General features: G+C 41.1%; 1 protein-coding gene across 7 annotated transcripts; it reads left to right on the top strand.

Moving 5' to 3' along the window:
- The first annotated feature begins 5,075 nt into the window (after positions 1 to 5,075).
- On the top strand, positions 5,076 to 16,524 carry LOC133918752 (putative disease resistance protein RGA4). 7 transcript variants are annotated; one of them, XM_062362793.1, is made up of 9 exons: positions 5,076 to 9,380; positions 9,451 to 9,580; positions 9,727 to 9,836; positions 10,224 to 10,541; positions 10,632 to 10,723; positions 10,888 to 11,277; positions 11,848 to 12,236; positions 14,834 to 15,088; positions 16,036 to 16,524. In XM_062362793.1, exon 1 carries the CDS (start codon positions 5,204 to 5,206, stop codon positions 9,374 to 9,376), a length of 4,173 nt encoding a protein of 1,390 aa, XP_062218777.1. In that variant the 5' UTR covers positions 5,076 to 5,203; the 3' UTR covers positions 9,377 to 9,380; positions 9,451 to 9,580; positions 9,727 to 9,836; positions 10,224 to 10,541; positions 10,632 to 10,723; positions 10,888 to 11,277; positions 11,848 to 12,236; positions 14,834 to 15,088; positions 16,036 to 16,524. The 7 variants fall into 7 exon arrangements, with proteins under 7 accessions (XP_062218777.1, XP_062218782.1, XP_062218776.1 ...); XM_062362798.1 differs by lacking the exons at positions 14,834 to 15,088; positions 16,036 to 16,524 and adding exons at positions 13,123 to 14,310; positions 14,425 to 14,820; XM_062362792.1 differs by lacking the exon at positions 14,834 to 15,088.
- Positions 16,525 to 26,576: the final 10,052 nt, after the last annotated feature.

Here is a 26,576-nt window from a genome sequence, read left to right as displayed (position 1 = left end):
CTGAGCAGCAGCAAGGAGAAGGCAAGTGTCCTTGATCATATTGAACCTATGTTTTTAAATGTTTTATTTTTACAAAATTGCATGCAGTGTCAATATGATGGGTAGTCACCTATGTTAGGGTTTTCCCTAGATTTTCCCTTATTATCCCTTGGAACCTAGATGGTTTATGGTCAGTAGTCTTTTATGGGTAGATTGCTTAGCCTTGCTTTTGGGATATTGGGAAGTGTCATAATTTTGACTAATGAACATATGCAGTAATGATGATTAATATGATAATATTTTAATAACATGGAACCTTAGGCCTTGAGCATAGGGATGTTGGTGATGGTTGTCATGGTTATGACGTTGGATTAGTCTTTGCTCAAGTAACCTAAGTAAGGACCGGTTCGTGGAGCGACAACCCAAGAAGTAACGTACCAACCACGAGGCCGATATGGGTAAAGTGTGACATACTTATTAGAGTCTGTCCAGTGTGCGTTGGGTCAGCACAAAAGGGGGCTTCTGGGTAGGAGCGGTTGCTCGCGTAAAGCCTGGCGGTGAAACCTAGTGGGCAGACATGCACTGGATTAGTCTCTGGTTAGTGGAAAGTGTCATACAGTGATTCTTGGCGGCACACCACTGGCGTGTGTTAAGTGTCTTGCAAACACGGCAACATGGAATTCACTGACTCGTGGGTAAAGTTGGACAACCTCTGCAGAGTGTAAAACTGTTATAACAGCCGTGCTCACGGATATGAGAGACTTGGATCCTCACATGATTAGATGGTGGTTGGGTATTGACTCTGGTACAGGGAGTACTAGATGTTGTGGTCTTGGTCTTAGTGCGGGGAGCACAAGACAGATGTGATATGCAGGGTGGGGAGACTTGTATGCTAGTTGATGGATTGTCGGGTTACATTCGTTTAATATATGTCTAATGCTTTTGAGTCCAAATGTGTTATTTTTCATTACTCGCATTTACGCAAATAATACCTTGTGTTAGCCTATTCTTGATATAAGCCTGCATGTCATTATTTTCCCACACTTGCTGAGTACATTATGTGCTCACCCTTGCTTTCTCCTACCAAAAACATATGCTGCTCAGTGGAAGACTTTGAGGATTTCCAAGACGACGACCTGGTGTTCTAAGGAGCGTATCTTCCAGTCGATGCCTGTGGAGTCTTGGTCGCCAATGCTCTCTTTCCGCTGCCGTCGTTTAGATGATGTCGTTTAGGTTAAATTTTGGAGTTTTGTTTAGGTAAAGTCTTTTATTGTAAGAGGTGAACGTTTAAATAAATAAAGTATTGCTTTTGTTACTTCACCTATGATGTCCTTATGTGTGTTAAACTTTCTGGGCACACATAAGCCGCACTTGGTTTTGGCCGTTAAAACCGGGTGTGACAGATAGGGTGTTTTCGAGGCCAATCTGAGCCGTCTTGTCTATCTCGACAGACTTGAGCTTGCTGAAGAGTTCATCACAAGTTAACGTATTGTAACTTTGTGACTCTTCAATGCTTGAGATCTTTACTTACCATATGCTACGGTCAAGAGCATAGAGAAGCTTGATCGTTCTCTTATGATCAAAGTAGGGCAAAATACCAGTGAATCTAAGGTTGCTCATAATTTTATCAAAATGAGCAAACATAACATCCAAAGATTCACTAGACTCTTACACAAATATTTGATATTCTTGGTTGTAAGTGCTTTGGTGTTTGACCTTAATCTTGTTAGTGTCTTTATGGAAAACACTCAGAGTAGTCTAGATCTCTCGGGTAGTACAAAGCTACTGAATCTTGTCAAACTCATTCTGACTTAGGCTAGTGAACAAATATTTTTGGCCTTATTGTTGGCCTCATACTGTTCGATTTGAACCTGAGTCGTGCGAGTAGCAGGGATCTCGTAGTTGGAATTAACTACTTCCCATATTGCACTTCCTTGGCTTAGAAGATAAGCCTCTATGTGCACCTTCCAGTACGAAAGTCTCTTCCATCGAATAACGGAATCTTCCCACTCCCTCTTCATGTCGCATATGGATAACAGAGCTGGTTAAGATCAACAAGTGATCAAACTAGCTCTGATACCAATTATTGGACCAAGATAGGAGATTAGAGAGTGGTGGATGAATAGGTGCCTTACAAATTTCTTACGAAATAGATGACTTACTCCTTGTTCATCTAACGCTCCTAAAAACGCACAAACAGAAACATAAACTTTAGAGAGACAAAGCAAGAAAGAAAGTTTAAAGGCAACATGGCTGCACGAATGGAATATGAATCATATGCTCTATTCAAGACTATTCTATGTGTCTTTGTGCACAAAAGCTTGAAACTTGAATGGATAACAAAGGAAAAAAAACAGTCACCGAAAGAAGCAACTCTCTAAGTTGATGGTATAGAGGCAAGAGGATTCAAGACTCTCAAATACATAAGTATATGAACGTTTATACGTCTAACAACAAAAAGAATAATTTCCTAAGGTTGAAAAATTGCAGCTCAAAGGCAAAAACGAAAATCAACAAGAAAACCACAACCGAACAAGGAAAACTTGCAAACTTGCAAGGGAACCAATAGAGAGAGACTAGAAGGAGGGGAATTCAAGTATATACAAAAACATAAACTTAATTATTCAAAGAGGTCAGCCCTATTTTAGGTGGATTACAATAAATTTTTCCTAAAAAATTCTCACATATTACATAGGCTAAGCACTCATCTTCCTCTCCTCTAAAACTCTAGCACTAGTCTCTCAAATGGGTGGCACAAGGGGCTCAAGTGACGGGTTCAAACTCTCGCATAGCCTTACCTTTCTATTTATAGAGCCTAGGAAATTTAACCTTTAAGTTTCCTAGCTTGTTACCAAAATATCTCTCTTGTAGTACACTCCTACCTACCACCGAGGGTATTTTGGTCTATTTCTTGTCATCCATCGAACGGCCATGGTGCCTCACAACTTAGCTTCGTATCAACGCAAGCGTCGCGATTGTGCCACATACTCCCCCAATCCTCTCACAGTTTTGAGGCCCAACCGTGAAACATCTGCATGTTTCTCAAAGCGTGACTTGCCACTTGCTTACACCTTAAGCAAGCGCTCTGATGTCGATACGTGTACTCTGTCTTACGATCCTGAGTCTCTCCCGCTCCTGATCTCTCAGGCCACCTTGTTATTTGCATCGGCATTCATTTCTCTTGACTTTGTCAATACGTCGTCTTCATCTTTTATTTCATACTTTTCTTGACCTCCACGTGTACAGTTAGGATCACCCTTTACTCTGCCCGGCCTTTTTGATCGTTGACACCAAGCACCCACTTAGCCCCGATCACCTACCGACGACCGTAAAGTTGCATTCGTCATCTGCACACCATGAGATAAGAAAACATATTTCTCTAGCTCCAACTCCAATTAATCTATAATCAAAATACTCAAACTAAACTCAAGCAATCCAAAACTCAACAACCTTATCAATCATTCATCACATATAAATCAAAACACATTTCAACTTCCACAACTGGCACGAATATTGCTAGACTATCACTATCAATTGTATAGTATCGGTTCAAAAACCTACAATAATAACAGTTCTAAACTGACACTAATAACCTTTTCTATCGTAGTAAATTGGGCATATTTTAACAATCATTTCCCATCATTGTACATCTTCAACGGGCAGTCAGAATCGAAGAGAATTACTCTTAAAAAAATTATAAGAATCTAAGAGAATTACGTAGTAAACCGTTGCATTAAGCATGTGCTACCTATCGGCAGTTCGGCACCTGTCACCTGCAAGCGAGTAGCGTTGTGCTGCCTAATATGTTTTTTACCCCTCACATTCAGCTACCTAATGTACCAATGTAACAGTGTTACATGTCAGGCTTTGCCCTCTTCTACATATCAAATTTTTTATTCCATATCCATTGCTCTCATGCCCAAATAGTACATATTTGGATTTTGGGACTTTCGTTCCAAGTAACATCTTCTTTGCCACATATTTGATTTTGGAAATGTCCTCCAAGACTGTCATGTAATGTTTATTTTAAGTAACTTCAAGAGATTCAGCTGCTGATACGGAAAACAGCCAAAATGTGAAAGTATTGGTCACTGAACTGTAGAGTATGTAAGGCACGCATGAATTTCAAGAGATTCTTATATACAGCCTGCTGAATTTTTTTTGTCAATGTATAAGGCAAGCTACTGTTTTTTTCTTAGCAGCTTCAGACAGTGCTTATAATCTTTTCTTTTTTCAATGTTAATTCAGGAAAAAAAAACATTTAGCTTGTTTGGCTTTGTAAATGATCTTGGCTTTCTTTTGAGACTAGAGCTATAGGTGTTTCATGTCGCCAAACGGAGGTCGAGGACGTTACCATCGCCTTTGCTGGCAGGTTGCTTATGCTTCGATGTCATGCCCAAATGGCACATTGTTCCTGAACAAACATTTGAACAACTTAGGGTCATCTATCCATCAGTTAATAGTGCAAAAGATGTCTTTGACAAGGTTACTTGTAGCTCAAAAAGGCTGGCTTTGTTTAGCTGTGATTTGATTGAATTTATGTTATTGCTTATGCTTTGATGTCATGCCCAAATGGCACATTGTTCCTGAACAAACATTTGAACAACTTGGGGTCATCTATCCATCAGTTAATAGTGCAAAAATGTCTTTGACAAGGTTACTTGTAGCTCAAAAAGGCTGGCTTTGTTTAGCAGTGATTTGGTTGAATTTATGTTATTGTAAGCAACAAGTATACATAGGTATTTATCCGGGTTCTTTTCGTTTCCCGATTTTTTCAGATTTTTTGTGATTTTTTTAAAATCACCGATACAGACTACTACAACTATAATCACTGGCTGGCAATCAGCGGGCTAGCGGACGCCGTAAATGTTTGGCGGCTGGTGTGGACGTGGCGCTGGATTAAGTTAAGGTCTCTTCATCATCATGCAGGGACAGCAGAGGGAGGTGCCGGCCGGAGGCGCTGTGCTCGGCTCATTGACCGAAGGCTGCAGGGTGTGCCACATACCTGATGGCGCCACACTGTGCCACCTACCACTGGAGGTTGATCGCAGCCACACTGTGCCACCTACCATGCTGCATCAGTATTATTTATCCCTCCTTCACGCTGTGCCCCCAGATTATTGTTCTTCTCAGATCCATTTCCCCAGATTCTTCTTCTATTCCCAGTCCCAATTACTGTTCTTCCTCACGGATTCACGGGACACGACAGAAACCGGTGGCGGAGATGGAGGCGGCCGTTGGCGCCGCGAGCTGGCTCCTTGGCAAGGTGCTCAACAAGCTGTCTGATGACCTGGTGGCGGCATACGTGTCCAGCTCCGAGCTCAACCTCAACTTCCAGAAGATCAAAAGGGATCTGATGTACACTCAAGGTCTTCTGCACGAGGCCCAGGGGGGAGACGTCACCTTCAACCTCGGTCTGCGAGGGTTGCTGGAGGACCTGGGCCAGAAGGCCGATGAGGCTGAGGATGCTCTTGATGAGCTCCACTACTTCATGATCCAAGACAAGCTCGACGGCACCCGGGAGGCCGCCCCCGACGTGGGTGACGGCCTCAGCTCTCAAACTCTGCATGCTCGCCATGCTGTTCAGCACACTGCCGGTAACTGGTTTTCATGCTTTCCTTGTTGCCGTTCACAAGATGATATTGCTGTTGTCACCGATAACACAAGCAAGGCAGAGTCTGATATCAATATTGACGATGGCCGTGTTGACAAGGTGCCATTCAACAGAGTAGACATGTCCAATAAAATCAAGCAGGTGATAGAAGAAATAAACTCCCTATGTCCTCCTATCTCCGATTTGCTCAAGATAAACCTAAGCAGTAACCTTCAGCCAAGCATGCCTGCCTCCACTAAGCGGCCCGTCACTAGCTCAGAAATAACACAGAGAAAGTTGTTTGGGAGAGATGCCATTTATGAAAAAACTATAAATGAGATGACCAATGCCACACAAAACGATAAAATCTTGTCTGTTCTACCTATAGTTGGCCCGGGAGGTATTGGAAAGACAACCTTCGCCCAGCATCTATATAATGACAAAAGGACTGAAGAACACTTCATTGTTAGGGTCTGGGTATGTGTGTCAACTAATTTTGATGTGCTTAAGCTCACCAAAGAGATCCTGGGCTGCCTACCTGCAACTGAAAATGAAGGAAATAAAAAAGAAAATGAAACAACCAACTTAGACCGGCTTCAAAAAACCATTGCAGAGAGATTGAAATCCAAAAGGTTTCTAGTTGTCTTGGATGATATATGGGAATGCAGCAGTGATGATGATTGGGGAAAACTGTTAGCTCCATTCGAAAAGGGCGAGACCAGTGGAAACATGGTTCTCGTCACAACTCGGTTCCCAAAAATAGTAGAAATGGTGACAAAGGGAACTAGTTCAATTGATCTACATGGTTTGGATCCTGATGCATTTTGGAAATTCTTTCAGATATGTGTCTTTGGTGAAATCCAAGAAGAGCATGATAAAGAAGATTTACTTGACATTGCAAGACAAATAGCAGATAAGTTGAAGTGCTCCCCACTTGCAGCCAAAACAGTTGGTCGGTTATTGAGTAAGAAACCATATCGGGAACATTGGATGGAAATTCTTGAAAAGAAAGAGTGGCTAAAACAAAAACATGATGATGATATTATCCCAGCCCTAAAAATTAGCTACGACTATCTTCCCTTCCATTTAAAGAAATGTTTTTCATATTGTGCCCTTTTCCCTGAGGATTATAAGTTTAATAGTTTGGAGATTACTCGTTTTTGGATTTCAGTAGGCATCATAGATTCCAATGGTCAGAATGATAAAATTGAGGACATAGGATCAAAGTATTTGGATGAACTATTAGACAATGGTTTTCTGATGAAAGGAGATGATACTTATTATGTAATGCATGATTTACTGCATGAGCTTTCACAGAGTGTTTCATCAAAAGAATGTGCCTATATCAGTTGTTCTAGTTTTAGAGCTGATGACATCCCACCATCAATTCGCCACCTATCCATCTCCATGCAGGATAATTATACTGAAATTTTTGAGGAAGAAATGAATAAATTGAAGAGAAGGATAAACATTGGAAGTTTGCAGAGTTTGATGATTTTTGGAGAATATAGAAGGGCAAGCTTGGTCAATATTTTAAAACATACGTTTAAGGAAATAAAGGGTCTCCGTGTCCTATTTATATTCATAAACTCCATAAATTCTTTGCCACACAACTTTTCAAAGCTTGTCCACCTTCGGTACCTAAAAGTTAAGTCACCTAGATACTCAAAAGTGTGTTTGCCTAGCGTAGTGTCCAGGTTTTATCACTTGAAATTCTTGGACCTTCAACACTGGGGAAGGTGTTATGATATGCCTAAAGACATTATCCGCCTTGTGAATTTGCGTCATTTCGTCGTTGCTAACAAAGAATTCCATTCCAATGTTTCTGAGGTTGGAAAAATGAAGTTTTTACAAGAATTGAAAGGGTTCCATGTTAAGAAAGAGCACGTTGGATTTGAACTGAAAGAGTTGGGGCAGTTGGAAGAGCTTGGAGGAGAACTCAATATATATGGACTCGAAAATGTGAGAATCAGGGAAGAAGCTAATGAAGCCAAGTTGATGGCGAAAAGGAATATAATTAAGTTAGGATTATTCTGGGGTAGAGAGCAACAGTTCAGAGGAGATGATATTCTTGATAGTCTTCAACCACACTCTAATCTTAGAGAACTTCGCATTGTAAATCATGGTGGTGCCACGTGTCCTAGTTGGTTGTGCAGCAACATCCACATGAAAAACTTGGAGAGTCTACATCTAGAGAGAGTGTCTTGGGCCACACTTCTACCTTTTGGGCAGATATATCATCTAAGAAAACTCAAGCTGAAGAATATAGTTGGGATATGTCAGTTTGGACCTGACATATTTGGTGGCATTACAGAAAAAAGTTTCACACAATTGAAGGAAGTTGAGTTTGATTATATGCCAGAACTTGTGGAGTGGGTTGGGGGAGCTAACTCTCATTTCTTCTCAAGGCTTGAAAGAATAAGATGCACTAATTGCCCCAAGCTCGTTGCTCTGCCGTTCTCGGGGTGGTTTAGCTCTTCTACGCAAGACAACACCATATGGTTCGCTAATCTATGTCATCTTTACATTCATGCATGCCCGAAGTTGCGCCTGCCTCCCTTGCCTCACACTTCAATGCTATCTTCTGTTCATACGGACTACTTGGATTATGATGGTACTGAATTGCACATTAAGATGCCTAGTGAATTGGCCTTCCATAATCTAGGTGAAATAGATGTTTTGGAAATTAAAGATACATCACTCATCTCATTTACGGACCTCCAAAAGCTACGTCCTCTAAGAAGTATAAGGGTTAGGAGATGCGAGGAAACACTTTGGGGAGGACTGGATGATAGTTTTGTGCTCCATTCAGTCCAATATCTGGAACTCAGGGAATTTCCTCTTACAGGAAAATCGTTGTCAAATTTGTTCAAATGTTTCCCAGCTCTTTCTAGTCTGGATGTGTGCGCCTCAGATGAGGACCATGAGGAAGTGGTATTGCAGTTTCCATTCTCCAGCTCACTGAGAGATGTCCGCTTGGTGGGGTGTAAGAATCTAATCCTGCCTGTGGAGGACGAAGGTGGATTTCGGAGCCTCTCGTCGCTCGTGTCAGTATACATACAAAAATGTGGCAAGCTATTCTCTCGGTGGTCCATGGGAGAAGCAGCTCAGAGCATCAACCTTTTTCCTCCTTGCCTTAAGGAACTCCTGTTACGGGAAGAGCCAAGCATGATGTCAATGGCTCTGCTCTCAAACCTCACATCTCTTACCACTCTTGCACTAGTTGATTGTAAGAATACCACGGTGGATGGATTCAATCCTCTCATCACATCCAACCTCGAGACTCTGTGGGTTAATAATCGGAGAGATGATGAAACCGGTGGTTCTATAGCAGCCGATCTACTCGCAGAGGTGGCAAGGACCAAAATAATGCCTGCAGGTTCCTTCCAACTGACGAGAATTGAGGTGGACAGCATCTCCGCAGTGCTCGTTGGTCCCATCTGCAGACGCCTCTCCGCTTCCCTCCGGACATTATACCTACAGAATGACTGGCGTGCGGAAAGCTTCACGGAAGAGCAGGACGAGGCGCTTCAGTTCCTCACGTCTCTCCGAGAGATGCACATTAGTGACTGCAGGGCTCTGCAGTCCCTCCCTCAAGGGTTGCATTGCCTTTCTTCTCTCGAGGGATTATATGTCTTGGGATCTCCTAAAATCAGATCGCTACCCAAGAAGGGCCTCCCCGATTCACTGCAATTCCTATACATATATGATTGTTGTGCCGAGCTTTATGAGGAATGCCAGAAATTAAGAGGAACAAGGCCAGATATTTGTGTTGATACCAGCCTACGTACTGCTGAAGATTGACAAGGTAATACCTGTGCTCTCCCCTTGAATTCCCATATTAACGATCTGTTAACTAATGCTTCTTACTATTGTAGACGGCACCACTGCTCCTTCAATTACGGCGTTTTTCATAAAACTACGGTGATTCATCGAGCCCAGCAACGCTGACTCTCTGCTTGTGCATGCGATTCACACATTCAACTCTTAAAGCACATCAATCTGCAGGTTAGTTAAAAAAAAACCCTTACGCTCCTCGATTTATGATTTCATCCACGATGCTTTTTGCATGTGTAGTCCATTGTCATCTGCTTCTGCATTACACGTAGATCCACCATTAACAATTCTTATTCAACCTTCGTTTCTTTTATCAGCAAGCAACCTTCGTTTCTGGAGCTGCTGATGCAGGCGGTGTTGGTCGGGGATTAGGTCCTTGTTGCGCAGGAGGAAGATATGCTCCCGAGCACGTCCGTAAAATCATCAGGTAACTCCAGATCCGCATCGCCTCGGGATGTTTCAGGCTTTACCCTCTGCTCATGGCGAAGTTTCGATGTTTCCTCGTTCGGATTGGGCTATGGTTTTAGGTGGTTCTGTAGTTGTGCCTAGCTTTGAACTGACGTCGTGGTTGCGGTTGATCTCTCGTTTGATGTTTACATGTTGTGCGAGCAGAGAATACGATGCAGTTGTTTCGAGTTTCTGGTTTGTAGCTGTGCGATGAGTGGTGTTCATGTTTGCATTAGGCTGTGTTATGGCATGCTTGGCTATGCAGCCTTTTGCTATTACCTAGTGATGTTCGGTGGTAAACAATTAGCTGCAGTCCCAACTCTAGATTATAGAAGTAAGAATCACACATATCTTGATGATTTAACAGAGACCATGGAGACATGTCTTCCAAGAAGTACAGGCATGACAAGCGTGTTTATCTTGGAGCACTCAAATTTGTGCCTCAGGCCATCTCCAACAGAGTCTTCAAATTTGAGGATTCTAGTGCTACAGTGTTTTGCGGTATACTGTAGCACTAGAAATCCATCTCCAACAGATCCTCTATCCAGTGATACAGTACTGCTACAGTGTTAAGGATAGGGGATGCTGTAATAGTATTTTGAGGATGAAGATTTGAGGTAGCTGTTGGAGATGGTCTCATACTGTTTACAAGCTACGGGAGAACATGCCGATGCCTTGGGAACAGGTACATTATCTGTCATGTCCATCTTTAGATGTGAATTCTTGGTGAGATTACTTGTGGCATGGCATTTAAGTAATAAATACTTGTTTTCAGGTTCGCCATGTTAAAGTCTTGTATCATATCACAAGAGCCCTCACTTTTGTAAATGAAATACCATGGTGGTGGAACTCATATATCTGGCACAGGTGAGGATCTCTAGAATTAACTTTCTTAAACCTAATATAGCTACAAACTGAGCTGTTTACATGCTAGCCGCTGCTATTTTTTATGAATCCGTACAGGCAGATCTTTCAAGTTGTACTTCCGTTTTCTTATATGCTTAATCCTCCTCTCCTATGTTCTTTCGCAGTGGGATACGATGTGGATCATGATGCTGTGAGAGAAGAGAGATATGAGACATTTTAAACGAATGCGCTTTCCTCCATTTGAGGATGAGGAACCCCTCGGCCCACTGGACTATATATGCTGGATGTTGAACCGCTGGAGGCTATACAATTGGAGTTGGACAGGGAGGAAGATCCAGCAGTCTATGAATGGTTCTATGATCATAAGCCTCTTGTGAACACTAAGCTTATAAATGGCCCAAGCTACAGACAGTGGCACCTAACGCTTCCCATAATGGCAGCACTGTATCACCTTGCTGGCCAGCTGTTGTCAGACCTGAGTGATAGGAATTATTTTTATCTTTTTAACATGGAATCTTTCTTTACTGCCAAAGCACTGAACATGTGCATTCCAGGTACGCATCTTTGTTTTTAATTTTGTAAGCTATGGTCACTGTCACATGTTTTACCACCTTGCACATCAATAGGGTTAGCATAAAGTTTGTAGGTCTTTGGGCTTGCAGCTTTATTTCATGGTTATATCAAACTTTATCCTACTTGACATAGTAATGTATTTATCATACTGCCGACAAGGTCTTTTGAGACTATGCAACAGAAAACCTTTTTTTTGCTTTCATGTACTGCATCTTAATATTCTTCAAAAGAGGGAAGCTAGTGGTGACTGAGCATAGTTGTTATGTTTGTATGTTTTTCTCTTGGGTGCAATTGCTTACGCAGTAGTACTGCTTTGGCTGTTGTGCGATGATTTATGGACGATGATGCTGTTTCATGTTAGTCATACTAACTTGTTATAAACAGCCTCCTGTATGGCACGGTTTATTGTAAGTTGTAATTAGTATTTTTATAGGTGTTTCATTGTAATGCAGGATTGGGTGAGGATAATGTATCTCCGCTGTTTTTTTTCTGGAACTAGAAACGAGTACCCGCCTTCTTATGGATTTTGTTTGCTGATTTGGTTTTTACAGGTCAGAGCTGTTAGAAAAATTGAAGGTGTTCAGTTGTTGACCAACCGATGAGGGTCACTATTGTTGGATACCATCATACTGCCAGTGCCCTCTGTGTTCATGTTCTCTGATTTGTAGGAGCTTTGGCATTCGACATGGAGTATGCACGCTGGTTGGAGGAGCACAACAAGCATATAAATGAGTTGAGGGCTGCAGTCAATGCACATGCTGGCGATAATGATCTTCGGGGTATTGTTGAAAGCATCATGGTGCACTACGACGAAATTTTCAGGCTCAAGACTGTAGCAGCCAGAGCAGATGTTTTTCATGTGCTGTCTGGGATGTGGAAGACCCCTGCTGAGAGGTGTTTCATGTGGTTAGGTAGCTTCCGATCTTCTGAGCTTCTTAAGGTACTAATCTTATGGTTTTTATTTTGCACGCACAATTAATTTCCTTCATCTCTTGGCTCTTGCCTTTAAACTCCAAGGTCCCCTCTTAATGGAAGTTTTCATTCTAACTGAATGATTTTGCTAAGTGTCTTTGTGACAAAATGTTTTGTGCGCTGGGAAAAATGATATATTTGCCGCTCCCCATACCCCTAAATTTAGGATTTTCCATATGAAAATCCCTAACTGCAAATCTTGTAACGGTTGTTTTTTCCACCACCCAGCCATAATTCAAGACGATAAACTTCTGTCCTGTACTCTTTTTCTCAGATGAACTTCTGACCGATGCTCATGTACTCATTTAATTATTTTAATTTAATACCAACATTCCTGCTGCAGTGACTGGCAGGTCAGCTTGATCAGCAGCTTGTAAGGTTATTTTCTATATCTGGTTTGACCAAAGGTTTGCCCAACTCAAACAGCCATCTAACTTTGGGATTTTCGCCCCTACAACAAGCCATGCTAGTTGCTCTACTATTAATCTAGAAGTAGCCAGGAAGCCCTCAATGCTTGGAGCATCCTCAACGATTGGACTTGATTTTCTCTTAGCTTGTTTCTTGATGATGTATTTGTAGTCAGTCGGTGACTTCCTTGAAGCCACCCCCGTCTTTTTAACTTTGGCTATATTCATGAAAAAATTCATGCTATCTTCAGGCACAACAGGCTTCGGTGGAGGTGCTGGAGGATAGAAAAAATCCATTACACTGGCATCCACAATCTTTTTGATTTCATCAACATTAAGTGAATAGACATCCTTGGGTTCTACCAACTTCTTAGATGGCACCGACTTATTAGATGATGTCGTCTTCTTGGATCATGTTTTCTAAGATGATGACTGGCTTCTTGATAGTGTTGGCTTCTTGAGCGGTGGATTTCTTCGAGGTGATGGCTCAGGAGGTGGACTTCTTTTAGGAGATGGCTGAGGATAGGGAGATCTATAAGGCAACGACGGCCCGGCGTGTCGTGGAGAGAAGAGGTTCTCGGGAGCTGTCTCTAGTGAAAACACTATGTAGGCCTTCTCCCACGTGTTGAAACAGTGCTTGTTCTCTCCTATAGTGTTTGCCCCCTCCTCTGTGGGGTAGTCCACCTCAACATGACGGTACTGGTCAATTGCCTCGTCTACTTCAACCACAGCGTAGCCCTCTGATATTGGACGTTCGTGCAAAAGTTCATGGCCGCTGCGTGGATAAGCCACACCAGAAGCCACCTTGATGGTAATGTTCACATGGTGTCCGTGTTGTGATGTGGTCCACGGGATAAGTGATGGAATCAGCTCCTGAAACTCCTGTGGATGCACAACTACTCTGACAACCACCGGGGCTGGAGCACACAACATTAGGAGACATTGCCGGTTGTTTCTGTTCGCTCCCAACGGCGGCCCATTCAAGCCTGATGGTTTCCTATACTGTTTGTTTTATTCTTACGTCTGTTTGTTCCCTCTCACATTGTAGCGCAAGTTCAAACATGTTCATTATCCTAGCTTGTTCTACCTCTCGTTCTACATCTTGCTCTGTTTGGGATCTCTTTCGACTCTTGTAACTATCGATGGTGCCTGGGAATCCATATTTCCAACCCATCACACCAACGCCTCGTGTGCGACCACCGTGCTCCTTGTTTCCCAGGGCCAAGGTGAGCTCGTCTCTATCCCTATTTGGCTTCAAAGAGCCTTGTGCAGACTATGTGTGGGCGTCCGCAAGCCTTTTGGCAAGAGTTTGTGTTACTTCCTGGTATTTGGAGGTTATAAAGCATAAGCTTCCATCAGCTGAGTAAGAAGCACCCCTCCCATGAAGGAAGCATGTCAATCATTCACTCCAGCCCTCCATCTCAGGTGTGACACCTCTCTCACACAGTTCATCTAGCTCTTGTTGCCACTGCCGTTCTTTCCTCAAGTACCCATGACTGTCGACTTTGTGGGGGTAAAGGTTCTTCTTAGAGTTTGCTTTGTTCACCTCACTCAACTTCTGTGCTTCTTCTGACAACTTGTACTCTGCAAAGGCTTACCAATGATCTTCCAGTTGTGGCCATTTGCTAAAATCTGGTATTGTACTTTTCTGCACATAGGTTCTGTTCAGTGTGCCCTTCCAATTCTTAAATGAAAGGCTCGTGATCATTAGCGTGTTACGCTTAACTACTTCCATATATGTCTCTTCAGGGAACTCGAACTTCTCTAATACGATGGGCCACAAGATGCCGTTCTTGACTGAATCAGGAGCCACGTGCAGATCACCTCGTTCGTCAGTCCATAATCTGTAGCTGATGGGCACATGATCCTTAACATCTATCCCACAAACTGAATTGTACGGCCCCAGAACTTTCTCTGGTGCAGTTAGCTCCCTAGCTGGTGAGACCTCCGTGATGACAAATCGTCCCCTAGGCATCTTCGAGGGACCTCGGACATAATGCCACTCTTGGGATTGATCATTGTCGTGACCCTTAGGAGCATCAGGCATCTACACATAAGCGAAAAAAGTATTGAGAACCTATACGATAATATGTACAACATATGCATTCATCTATTTTTGAATTACCTCATCGCCTCCACGGGCATCTGTTTGGTTCAGGTTGAGGTAGTTGCTCATGCTACCTTCTTCAATGTTTGATGGCTGCACATCTCCTTCTGGCACCTGGGCTGGATCGGAGGAGCCACCTTCCTGAGTGTTCTGCATACGATGGCGACGAGCGGTTGGTGGTGCCATCCCTTTCTGAGGGTTATGCATATGATGATGATGAGCGGTTGAGTATTCTACAGATAGAGAGCTGAGGAAGAAGGGAGATAGAGAGAAAGCCGACGAGGGAGGGACAAAGCTATCAAAAGAGTAAGATAACCGGGAGAGAGTTGATAGATAGAATGCATACACATACAATATTGTAAATGAGTACATCATGACCACATTTAACAAAAAAAGAGTACATTATCATGATATATTTGTCTTTACACAACTCCTGCTACATAATTACAACTAATACATCTAAATTATTCCATGAAAACACATACCATTATGCCATAAAAGTCCAAAAGTACTAATTGGGCAAACTTTAGAAATGAAACTAAAACTGAACCGGAAAGAAATGAGCTTTCACACAAATAGGCACAAAGGTACTGACAAGTGACACGTTGACCTTACAAGTCACGTCATCTCTTACATACCAAAATGACGATGATTACAACTAAAACTAGGATTATGATATCTTTACACATGAAATCACACTTCTTCTCCTTATTTTCAAAGTTAGCTAATTCTAGCTCGGCTTGGATGACTTGACTATTGTATACTGTAACAGCTTCATGTTTGGACTTGTATCCTTTGTAATATGCTCCTTTGAATACATTAACTTGTGTGTGGCATACCTTTCAACTGTAGAAAACTCCACTTTGCTGACCATGATGGACAACATACCTTGTCATAGCAGTCATAAATTTCAAAAAATATGCTTGAGTAGACAAACTAGAAAATAATTCATATTTCAGAACCTACACTCTAGTTTTCATTCACATCAGAGTAAAATGCTAAGTGCCTCAGTTTTCATTCACATCAGAAAATACTGTCAAGGTTTCATAGGATCACTGTCAATTTTGATAAATTAGCATATATGATTTTTCGATTGATGGGGTCATTTGATCAGTTTAGCAGAGCTCCAAACCCCCTGAAGTTCTTATTATTAGCAACAGCCTTTCTCTCATCTCTCCTCTCTCTCTCTGTCTCTTCCCTGCATCATTCATGAGAACATGCTATTGACTGACATCTCTCTTTCTTGTCTGCAGCTGTTGACTACCCAAAATTCAAAAGAAAACAATCTATCTAGTATCTATCAGCTCCAAGGATGGTTCATGGTTGCATGCAAGATGCAAGATAATGACACACTCTTCACACTTATATTGGCATATACCCCCTGAGTTAGTAGATACGCCAAGAAGCTTCTTTCTGTTGCAAAAAAAAAAAAAGGTTGTATGTGACAGTTGGCCATGCTCCAATGTTTGCATTTTTTTCCACTTGTATTATATATATGGGACTAGAGTTATACCATGCAATTTCTGTATACTAGCTAGTAGCATTGTACATCACAGGGCTTTATATTGTTGTCTGTCTTCACTGCAGAAAGTAGAGGACAATGGTATATATGCATGCACAATTACTGGAGGATATATACATGAAGGTCAAGGGCTAATTAGAAACATATTAAGATCGCACTGGCTCTGTAATCCTAATTTGTATCGGCATGCTAATTTTTATACAGTGGAGCTAATTACTTATGTTGTGATAAAGTATTGATGTACAATTCTTTCTTCCCTAATCAAAACTCTGGTGCGGTATTTTTCTGGTAAAAAAATGAAAATTTGAGTTTGGATGGCCTTCAGTAGATGATTGGTTGACTTCTTGTATATTTGTTTTGTAGGCAAATAGTTCATACATCACGGGCAATGTAGGCAAATAGTTCATACATTCACAGATTTGGAAAGTGGCTTGTCTTTTTATTAAGCATGAGTCATTTTTGAACCATTGATATTGCATCAATTCAGTTAAGCAAAAAAACAATCTCTCTATGCATTCAAAGTTCATGAAAGTCGAATTACACTTTGTTCATAACAAATAAGGCAAAAGCTAGTTTTAATTACAGCTAATATTGTCATTGATGATTATATACACCATTGTCGGTTCATAGCTAATATAGCTCATAATACCAGTTGTCTGTTTGATTATCTAGAATGTTGATAGCAAAGAAAAGGGGGGTAAAATTGGCTTTAGGACATGCAGAAGTTTAGCATTAGACGAAGCACACCCCAAATCATTAATTCGCCAATGACCATTACACTATTGCAGCATTGTAGTATTATGAGTCTTGCCCATAGCAATGCATATGCATTTATCTAGTTTTACAAAAAAGAAGAAAGCAATTGCTGGAAGCTGTTGCTCTTCTGGGCATGGCTCATAAGGATAAACTGTAATACACAAGCTATTCTTCCTGCTTAGATTTTGTTTCCTTAGAGCATCTCTAGTGCTATTATTCTAGTTGAATCTAAGTGACAAACCCTAGCTAGGCTATCGGAGGGGGAGGGAATGGAGGGGGAGGAGGTGGACGGGGAGGAGCAGGAGGCTTACCTCAACGGCGACGCGGGCTCCTACTGGTCCTCCTCCGTGGGGTCGACGGCGGCGCAGGTGGCCTCCTCCTCCTCCTCCTCCTCCTCGGTGGAGGCGGTGACGCAAACGGCGGGCTCCTGGTCCTCCTCCTCGTTAGTGGGGGCGACGGCGGCATGGGTGGCCTCCTTCTCCTCCTCCTCAGTGGCGGCGGTGGTGTGGGCAGTGGGCTCCTGGTCCTCCTCCTCGTCGATGGGGACGACTGAGGCGTGGGCAGCCTCCTCCTCCTCCTCCTCGGGGACGGTGGCGGTGCGGGCGGTGGGCTCCTGGTCTGACAAGATGGCGGCAACGACGGCGGGCTCCTGGTCCTCCTCCTCCTCCTGGGGGGTGACGACAGTGGCGGCGTGGGCGGGAGGCGATTTGGCGAAGGGCGCAGGAGTGGGAAGGGAAAAATTCTAAGTGTTAGGGGGTGGCGATTCATTTTTATAGGGGAGGACCTTCACTGCTGGCTCAAAAGGATAACCGGCAGTGAAAGGGTACCTTTACTGCCGGCTCATGACTTAGGCTGGCAATGAAACATATTTCACTGCCGGCTCTAGAGGTACATTGGCAGTGAAACCCCTTTCACTGCCGGCGTCAGGTGGGGGGGAGAAAAAAATTTGTTTGCGCTGCACGCAAGCGCAGAGACTCGAACCCACGAATTGCCCCAAAGTAAGACCAAACAAACCGTTGCACTACTCTAGTGTTTTTATTGTAGTTGGTACTGAGATTCTTTATTAATATTCAGTTGATCTCCAACAAGCCAATATTTATATAAATTTTAATTTCAAAACATATGTATTTTAATTTCAACTTGCTATATACCTAAATTTCATAGATAAAATTTTTAATTCATTAAAAATGGAAAATAAATATCCACATACCTAAATTTCTATATTGGAGCTTGTCTAATTAATTAAAAATATATAATTGGAGCTTGATATATACCTAAATTGCATCGATAAATTTTTTAATTCATTAAAAATGGAAAATAAATATCCACATACCTAAATTTCTCTATTGGAGCTTGCTAATTAATTAAAAAATATAATTGGAGCTTGTTATATACCTAAATTTCATGGATAAATTTTTTAATTCATTAGGCAAACAAATCAAATTAGTCCTTCATTAATACATAGTAATTCATGTCCTTGATTAATATGCAAATAAAGCTACTTAATCTAGCTTAACGATTCACCTTTCATTATAATCACGGCGTACATAGGGAGGTTCGTCGGTATCTTCCATGAGACTTAGATTGACATCCTCTCCGAAAGGAAGTAGCGCGTCAAATTGATTGTAGTCTTCTTTGTCGACGACATTCTCCACTCTGACAATCCTTCTTTTTCCTTGAAGAAGTACGTGGCGCTCCTCCTTATTAGCCGGGTCTGGATCCTTTACATAGAAGACTTGCATAACATCTTTCACAAGTATGAATGGTTCTTCTCTGTATCCAACGAGTTTTTGGTCCACTGTAGTCATACAGTACTTGTCGATCTTCATGCCCACTGCGAGTCTAACACATTAGCATCGGAAAAGAGGAACCTTTAACACTCCATAGTCGAGCTCCCAGATCTCCTATATGAATCCATAGTATGTCTCCCTATTTTCATTGCAGTTATAGGCATCTATACGGACACCGCTATTTTTGTTGGCACTCTTATTATCTGACGCTCTTGTATAAAATGTATAGTCATTTATGTCATATCCTTGGAATGTGAGGATTGCAGTTAACGGTCCGTGAGCCAACATATTCAACTGAGCACACTCTATCTGCTTATCCATCACCTGTCTACGTAACTAGGCTCCAAAATGATCTCGGTGCTCTCACGCGATCCAAACATCGGACTTCCCTGGGTTTTTGGTGCATAGCATCTTCTGCTATTCTTCGACATACGTGCCCACTACAACTGACTATTGCAGAACTGCGAAATGTGCTTGCATGAATGAAATGGGGTCATTAGTGCAGAACGAGTTTGCACCTATCGTCTCTTTCCCATGTAGCCTCCCCCCATGGCGAGATACAGGCACACCAGAAATCAATGACCTCCTTGGTTCCCCAGCCCTCGGCCATGCAGCCTTCTGGCCAATTTCGGTTATGAATATATTTCTTTAGAACTCCCATAAACCTCTAGAAAGGGTATATTTGATGTAGAAACATGGGGCTAAGAATTTGTATCTCTTTCACAATTTGAACAATGAGATGCACCATGATATCAAAAAACTATGGAGGAAAACACGCCTCAAGCTGAGATAGAGTTTCAACCACGTCTTCCTGTAGCTTATCTAGCTTAGTAGGATCGATGGCCTTCTGTGATATCTCGTTGAAGAATGAACACAGCTTTATGATTGGGTTTCAAACCTTCGGCAGCAGAATACCTCTAATTCCAATTGGAAGCATCTGTGTCATCATCACATGACAATCATGAGACTTCATACCAGTTAATTTCAAATCTTTCATGTTTACTAGTCTCTTTGTATTGGCAGAGTAACTGGAAGGAACTTTGATTCCACGCAAGCACTTGCACATTGCAATTTTCTCCGCCTTGCTCAGACTGTAGCTAGTGGGACCAACATATTTGTCACCTTCTTCCATATCTTCGGGATGTAGATTCTGTCTAAGTTTCAAACATTTCAAGTCCTTCCATGCTTGAAGTGTATCCTTTGTTTTGTCGGGTATGTCTAGTAACGTACCAATCAAGCTATCACACACATTCCTCTCAATGTGCATGACATCGATTGTGTGTTGAACCACCAAATCCGACAAATAAACTAAGTCATAAAAAAACAGATTTCTTTTTGAACATAGGAGCTCTAAGATTAGATTTCAGAACTGGTGTACTCTTGCGTCCCTTTCCAACAATAACCCTAAGTCCCTTTACCATCTCATATACCTGTCTCTCAGTGCGATACTTAGGAGGTGATCGAGTCTCAACTTTCCCATCAAAAGTTTTCCTATTGTTGCAGTACGAGTGATCTTTGCGAAGAAATTTACGATGACCAAGGTACACCATTTTTGGCAGTTCTTCAGCCACAAGCTCTCTGTTTCATCCAAGCAATGCATGCATGCAAAGTAGCCTTTGACAGTCTGGCCCGATAGGTTACCAAGGGCTGACTAATCTTAGATTGTTACAAACAGCATTGAACGTAGCGTGAAGTTCTCTCGTTTGTATTCATCCCAGACCCGCACACCATCGTTCCACAGTGTTACAAGATCTTCCATTAATGGTTTCATGTAAACATCGATATCGTTGCTAGGTTACCTCGGCCCTTGTATTAGCACCAGCACTATAATATACTTCCGCTTCATACACAACCAAGGAGCAAGGTTGTAGATACATAGTCACATGCCAAGTGCTATGACTACTGTTCATGTTACCGAATGGATTCATCCCATCCTACTCAACCTAAATCTTATATTCTTCACATTTTCTGCAAAGGGCTTCTTGTATTTCCTATCGATGTTTCTCCACTGCGTAGAATCAGTGGGGTGCCTCAGCATTCCATCATCCTTGCGTTCCTCGGCATGCCATCGCATCAATTCGGCATGCCTTTTATTTCCAAATAAACACTTCAAACGGGGGACTATACGAAAATACCACATCACCTTGACGGGAGGCCTTTTCTTCTTTCCTTCACCATCGATATCATCACTATCACGCTTGTACCGTGCTGCACCACAGACGAGACACGCTTCCAAGTCTACATGCTCTTTGCGATATAAAATGCAATCGTTTGGACATGCATGTATTTTCTGTACTTCCAACTCCAATGGGCACAACTTGCTTGGCCTGGTACATGTTTTCTGGCAGCACATTCCCCTTTGGAAGCAATTTTTTCAAGAACAGTAACAACTTTGTGAAGCTTGTATCAAACCACATATTGCTTGACTTCAATTATAGCAGTCAAAGCACGATATGCAACTTTGTGTGCTCCTTATCGTAGCTCAGGAATAACGGTGTTTTAGAGTCCTCTACCATATGCTGAAACTTTTAAAACTCTCTCTCATTGGTGAAATTCTCCTCCCCATCACGCAACATCTGCTCCAGATCATCGTCGTCGTCGTTAGCCAACATCTGCTCTATATCATCATCGACCAACGTATCTCTGACATATGACATATTGGTGTATTCGTCAGCCGACATATCGATGCACAAGTCTTCATCTTCTCTGCCAATGTATTGCCCTTCCTGTACGATCTTAGCTTCATCGTGCTTGGTCCAACGAGTATAGCCATGCATAAAGCGCCTTGGCATCAAGTGAGAATGTATCTGCTGAGTGGTGGAAAAATGCTTCTTGTTCTCGCAATCAACGCAGAAAAATGCTTCTTGTTCTCGCAATCAACGCATGGACATCATATGTATTGAGACTGTGTATTTGACTTGTGCGCCGCGGCTGCTATCAGTAAATACTCTACGCTGTTCTTGTACTCTGCACTCACACGGCTCGTATCGTACATCCATCTTCTGTCCATCTACAATTATATCATTATTGTAAATTCATATTCAAAATATCTAGAAGATTTTGCAATCACCAACAAATAAATTACCTTGCCATTTTCTACGGCAATTGGCACGGGTTGGTGGAGCCATCTTTTGTATGCTTTCGCATTCGCTTCCGATGAGTGTTTGTTTGTGCCGTCCTAGATATTTTCATTATTATTCAACCCTTATATAGGACTAATTAAGTAAAAATAAAAAAATAAATACGCTCATACATAAAGTTTCTATATTGGAGCTTGCTAATTAAATAAAATATAATTGGATCTTGCTACATACCTAAATATCATGGAAAAATTTATAATTCATTAAAAATGAAAATAAATACGCTCATGCCTAAAGTTTTCATATTGGAGCATGCTAATTAATTAAAATATAAAAAATATAATTAGAGCTTGGTACATACCTAAATATCATGGCTAATTTTTCTAATTCATTAAAAAAAATGCTCATACCTAAAGTTCCTATATTGGAGCTTACTAATTAATTAAAATATAAAAAATATAATTGGAGCTTGTTATATACCTTAATATCATGTCTAAATTTTCTAATTCATCAAAAATCAAAATAAATATGCTCATACCTAAAATTTCCATATTGGAGCATGCTAATTAATTAAATAACAAAAATATAATTGGACATTGGTACATACCTAAATATCATGGCTAATTTTTTTAATTCATCAAAAATCAAAATTAAACATACTCATACCTAAAGTTTCTATATTGGAGGTTGCTAATTAATTAAAATATAAAATATATAATTGAAGCTTGCTATATACCTTAATATCATAGCTAACTTTTCATTATTATTCAACCCTTATGGAGAACTAATTAAGTAAAAATGAAAAATAAATATGCTCATACATAAAGTTTCTATATTGAAGTTTGCTAATTAAATAAAATATAAAAAAAATATAATTAGATCTTGCTACATACCTAAATATCATGGCTAAATTTTCTAATTAATTAAAAATTAAAATAAATATGCTCATAACTAAAGTTTCTATATTGGAGCTTGCTAATTAATTAAAATATAAAAAATATAATTGAAGCTTGCTATATACCTTAATTTTGTGGCTAATTTTTCTAATTCATTTAAAAACGAAAATAAATATGCTCATACCTATAGCTAATGTAAATCAATAATAAAGACACTTTCCACCATAAGCTAATTGAAGCTTTCATATCATAAATGAGGTATAATTGCATCTATATTGTCTTAAAACATCATGGCCACAGGTCATTTTAAAATCTAGAGAAATTTAGCAAATAAAATTTAACTAGAAATGGATTGGAGATTAAGTTACATACCTTGGAACACCCAGGGTTCACAAATGCGATGGGGTCGAAATGCGACCCGCTCGCATTACCTATATTCGCAAATATCAAGAAATTCGAGCAAAAATTCTAACAAATTCGTGCGGTCAAACCTGGTTGACTGAGGCAAAATCCGCTCAAATTGGGGTCTCGATATTCGACCGGTTTCGTCGATATTCGATCGAATTTCACCGATATTCGATCGAATTTCACCGATATTCGATCGCATTCTTCTCATTTCGAACTATGTTGAAAACCGATCGAATTATTCAAAAACCGTTCGAATTTCTTTCGAAAACCAAACGCATTTCTCGAATTTCAGTGAAGTTAAAAAAAAACCAAAAAACAGCTCAACCTTGTAAAATTAATAACTAATTCATCTGAGCTTCAAATCAAGTGAAACAAATTTTGTTGGTTTCTTTGTAACATGATAAAAAGTATTTATACTCATGAAAAAGTTGAATATTTTCTGTGAGAAAATGTATTTGATAAACATAGTTAAATGCATAGTTAATTATTTGCTAATCCAAAAATCATGAAACAAATTTTTTAGTCTTATTACATGATCCTATGCCTTTTAAAAATACATTAACTCATGAAATAGTTATTGTAACATGCAGGATTGTATAAATGTGTTACAACTAGATTAATTCATAACTAACCGATTCACACCTCCAAAATTAGTGAAACCACTTTTATTAGTTTACTTATACTATACTTTATGTAGGAAAAATAATGGTAGACACATAAAAGTTAATTACAGTGATGTTTCTTAACATGTTCACTTTATGCTTGTGAACGTTGTAAAAATCGTGGAGAAATTAATAAAACTCTAAATTAAGTTTTTCCTTAACGTGATCATCATGTTCATATGGCCTTTTCTTTTTTTAAAAAATTTCATCCATATAAAATATGATGTAAATGACATTATTTTTGAAAACAAAATCACATAAGGTCTTAGAATTGTCTCTAGTATTTTCAGAAATTTTTGTGATTTTTTTTGAATTTTTTGAATTCAAATTTCGAAAACCAATTGGTTTCTGAATGCGATTTTGCTCGAATCAGTCAAATTTCGCGAATTTGTGAACTCTAGGAACACCTAGTGCATGAGAATTCCTCAAAATTTTGAAGTCCCCAAGGACTATGTGACCAAAAATGACCACCACCGAGCAAGAACAAAGATCCTCTCTGTTGTGCTCGGGCTTGGGGAAGGACAAAATCACTTTTATATAGCCGAGACATCATTACCAGCTCATATAAGACCAAGCCCAAGGGAGTCCCTTCACGGGCAGATTCCCGTCGTGAAGGGATTTCCGTTCCCTTCAGCGCTCCCAACGGTTTCCCTTCACGGTTCCCTTCAGGACTGGATTCCCAGGGTCATTCCCTTCAGGACGGGATTCTCTCTCTGTTTCCTTCGCGATTCCCCTCGAAGGGAAGCTGTTGGAGATGAGAGGAAATAAAGGGAATGGGAACGGGAAAGGGAATCGGGAAGGGAACGAAATGAAGGGAATATGGTTGGAGATAGTCTAACCAGCCAGCAGTGATGTCCTGCTATCATTGCCGGTCGGTGGCTTCAGCCGGCAGTGATGATAGAGGTGGGCATCACTGCCGGTTCAAGCCATCGGCCGGCAGTGATTCTCCTCATCACTGCCGGAAGCTACGGTGACAGATTCTTCCCGTGCAACTTATGAACGGGCAGTAATATCCCATCACTGTTGACCTATTAAGAGCCGACAGTGATGGGCCGGCATATAAAGTCGATTCTGTAGTAGTGTGAACAAACATTAGAACAACTTGGGATCATCTATCCGTCAGTTGGGAGGATCAAGGGAAGACTTCTTGAGGGCGTTCCACGCATCGGAGGTGGTGGCTGTGGATATGTTCGCTAAGCATGGGTGGCGGTTTAATTATAGATTTTGCGGATAATTCTTATAATGAGACTATGTAATAATGAACAAGAGTCTATTTGCTTTGTAGGATGCAAATATTTTCCTTTTGGTCCTTTAATTGTTCAGGTCGAGATTTTGTAATAAACATTATGGGGATGTATGCATCGGAGGATGCAAAAGGCCGGAAATATTTTTTTATTAAAAAATCTATCCGTCAGTTAATATAAAGCCGATTTCCTGACTTTTTTTCAGATTTTTTGTGATTTTTTAAATAAGTGATTCAGACTACTACAGCTATAATCTTTGGCTGACTGCAATCAACGGACTAGCGGGCGCCGCATATGCCGCAAATGTATGGCAACTTTGGCGGGCTCACCGCATGTGCCTTTGCCGCATGTGCCCACAGACCGTGTGGTACAGACATCTCGTTTTGTTTAGAGTGATCAAGGAAATAAAAATGATTGATACTATCATTAGTTTAGAGTGGTCAAGGTACAGACAACTTGTTTTGTTTTAAGCTTTGTCATATTCAAATGATAACTCCAATAAGCGACTACATATGGTATCAGTATTTGTTCATGGATGACTCAAAATATCATAAGGCTGTTGGTACACATGATCAACTGTCACGATGGATGTCAAACAGAAATGGCCTTCCACAAAGATCAGTTAAATCACAACACTCTTCACAACATAGTGTTTCAACAGCTTATCGATCATACTCTCAACTTCCCAGTTATGCACTTCGAGCTTCTGCAGCTTGTTCCTCTGACTCGTGATGCTTGGTCCTCCACCGTTGAGTCTTCGGTAGCAGAGCCAGTTAGGCCCTGTTTGAGGTTTCCTTCGGCAGTGTTCGAAGTTCCAGCTTCGTGACGTGCAGCGGGCTCGGGGTTGGACGTCTTCTCCGCCTGCGAAGCTTCCTTCCGGGTAGACTTCGTGGTTTGGACTTCAAACTGCCTTGTTTGATCCCCATCCTTCCTCCTTCAACCTAGGGCCTATGATGCCTTGGCTCTCGGAGCCGTCTTCCTTCTTAGAGCTACCATCCTTTGCGACTACCTCGTTTGATCCCCATACACAATGCCAATTATTATGGATACTTGTCAAAATAAGTATAGAGGGGGCCTTGAAGTACAAGTCCGAAGGGTCGACGATACTTCAAAGGATAGAGAGGATCAACTAGGGCAAGAAAGAATTTGGTATTAGGTGTTTTGCACCCGAGGATTGAATGTCCCATTACAGTATGAGGAGTGAGCATTTACGGCTCATACCAACCACTCTGAGAATTATTACGGAAAAGCCCTCTTAGGCATATTCTAAAGTTACAAAGGTCATTTTCCATTGCTATCTTTAGCCCTAATGCCCTAATTATTAGATTATCATTGTACAGTGAATTACATGTGGACTCTGACGGGCCGTTATGTTTTTCTTTGGATGGGAACCTTCATCGAGGGGGCCTAGGGACTTTGGTACACTTTGGCGCCAA

Source organism: Phragmites australis, chromosome 5, assembly GCF_958298935.1.
Source record: "Phragmites australis chromosome 5, lpPhrAust1.1, whole genome shotgun sequence".
NCBI lineage: Eukaryota > Viridiplantae > Streptophyta > Magnoliopsida > Poales > Poaceae > Phragmites > Phragmites australis.
The sequence above is the reverse complement of the archived record's forward strand: the minus strand, read 5'-3'. Positions and strand labels throughout refer to the sequence as shown.

Coding starts and splice junctions, on each gene's coding strand:
- LOC133918752 (XM_062362799.1), top strand. CDS start 5,204: ATGGAGGCGGCCGTTGGCGCCGCGAGCTGGCTCCTTGGCAAGGTGCTC.